Source organism: Sapajus apella, unplaced genomic scaffold (assembly GCF_009761245.1).
Source record: "Sapajus apella isolate SASKATOON/1434 unplaced genomic scaffold, GSC_monkey_1.0 scaffold5, whole genome shotgun sequence".
NCBI lineage: Eukaryota > Metazoa > Chordata > Mammalia > Primates > Cebidae > Sapajus > Sapajus apella.
The window spans coordinates 32,986,313-32,988,615 of NW_022436945.1; the positions used below are offsets into that span (position 1 = coordinate 32,986,313).

Below are 2,303 nucleotides of genomic sequence, written 5' to 3' on the forward strand. Positions count from 1 at the left end.
AAATGACACATTACTTAAGGAAAACAAAACATCTATTAATTTTGAACGATTTAAATGACAAACATTAGGAATAAAAGGAAAAATATACTGGATACAAGAAAACTAAAATAATTTGTTGCCATAAGACTTACGTTTAAAGATTGGCTAAAGAAAATTCTTTACAAAAAAGAAATGATAAGGCTTTGCAGATACCGCCACTGCCTGGAGCCTTGTATGATCAGCCATGGTAAACCCCACCTCATTCTTTGACAGTGCCCTCAAAGGCGAGCCCTTGGGCCGCATCTCCTTCAGGCTGTTTGCAAACAGGATTCCAAAGTCAGTAGAAAACTTTCATGCTCTGAGCACTGGCAAGAAAGGATTTGGTTACAAAGGTTCCTGCTTTCACAGAATTATTCCAGGGTTTATGTGTCAGGTTGATGACTTCACATGCCATAATGGCACTGGTGGTAAGTCCATCTATGGGGAGAAATTTGATGATGAGAACTTCATCCTAAAGCATACAGGTCCTGGCATCATGTCCATAGCAAACGCTGGACCCAACAAAAACGGTTCCCAGTTTTTCGTCTACGCTACCAAGACTGAGCGGTTGGATGGCGAGCATGTGGTCTTTCGCAAGATGAAAGAAGGCATGAATATAGTGGAGGCCATGGAGTGCCTTGGGTCTAGGAATGGCAAGACCAGCCAGAAGATCACCATTGCTGACTGCGGACAACTCTAATAAGTTTGACTTGTGTTTTATCTTAACTACCAGACCATTCCTTCTATAGCTCAGCAGAGCACCCCTCCACCCCATTTGCTCACAGTATCCTTTGAGTTCCATGTTTTCCTTGTTCCCTCCCTTGCCTAGCCGGATTGCAGAGTTAAGTTTGTGATTATGAAATAATGACTAAGCAACCAAAAAAAAAGAAATGATAAAATAAGGAAATTTGAGAGCAAGACAGATCAATGAAAAGTACAGACATATTAATATATAAAATAAAATTTCTCCTATTAGTTTTATATATCATATCTAATCATATGTAAACAGAAATTACAATACCATCTGATACTCAAGGTAATGTTATTCCCAGCACCTTCAGAGGCCAAGAGGGTGGATCACCTGAGGTCAGGGGTTCAAGACCAGCCTGACCAAAGTGGTAAAACCCCATTTCTACTAAAAGTACAAAAATCAGTTAGGCATGATGGTGGGTACCTGTAAACCCAGCTACCCAGGAGGCTGAGGCACTTGCAGCCAGGAGGTGGAGTTTGCAGTGAGCCAAGATGGCACCACTGCACTTCAGCCCTAGGTAACAAGAGCGAGACTCCATCTTAAAAAAGAAAAGAAAAGAAAAGAAAAAAAAGGAAATCTGATTGCAAGTAAGCTTTTCATACCTTACTTGAACAAATAAAATGCTGATACCAATAGACTCTGATAATTCACATATGTATATTCCAACACCCAGAGCAATCACATTTGAAAATAGTATACAAAATCAAGAAAGGATACTGGAAAATATTTAGGTAATCTATACAATGGCAAAAAGTAAAAATAAAAAAAGGAATAAACCAGAAAAAATAGAAAACAAATAGTATAAAGTAACAACATCAACCTCTAATATATCACTAATTACTTTAAGTATAAATGACCTGAATATATCAAATGACAGAGATTGACAGAATGGATTTAAAAAAAAAAGTCATATCTATTTACTGTCTACAAGAAACTGACTTCAAATTCAGTTACATGGGTTGGTTAAAATTAAATGGTGGAAAGTCAGATACTACACAAATAATAATTTAAACAAAGCAGAGGAGGCTACATTAATAAATTAGTACAGCCATCCTGGAAAAAATAATTGGCAGTTTCTTAAAAAGACTAAACATGCAATGACTGTACTGCCCAGTAATTACATACTTGGCCATTTATCCTAGAAAATGATAATTTATGTTCACATAAAAATCTGTGCACAAATATTCATTGCTTTTTCATAATAGTTAAAAAACAGAAACAGCCAAATATACTTTAATTAGTAAATATAAATAAGTGGGAAAAGCTAACTTATAAAGACTGCATATTGTGTTATTTTATTTATATAACATTTTTGAAATGGAAAAATATATATAGAAATGGAGAACTACTAGAGGGTTCCCAGCTGTAAGAAGGAGGAGGGGAAAGCAAAAGACAAGTGAATATATTATAAAAGGGCAATGCAAAGCATCCCTGTGTGATAATAGTGTTTTGTAAATTGATTTTATGGTGAATATATGAACTTACACATGAGATAAATTTGCATAAACATATAAATGATTAAAAAAAGTAAGAC

General features: G+C 35.6%; 1 protein-coding gene across 1 annotated transcript; it reads left to right on the plus strand.

Moving 5' to 3' along the window:
- Window positions 1-223: 223 nt before the first annotated feature.
- Window positions 224-803, plus strand: LOC116546057 (peptidyl-prolyl cis-trans isomerase A-like). The gene has a single exon (XM_032272415.1). The coding sequence runs from the start codon at window positions 224-226 to the stop codon at window positions 716-718; it is 495 nt and encodes a 164-aa protein (XP_032128306.1). The 3' UTR covers window positions 719-803.
- Window positions 804-2,303: the final 1,500 nt, after the last annotated feature.

Bases quoted from the DNA above. Each gene is read 5' to 3' on its own strand.
- LOC116546057 (XM_032272415.1), top strand. From the start codon at position 224: ATGGTAAACCCCACCTCATTCTTTGACAGTGCCCTCAAAGGCGAGCCC.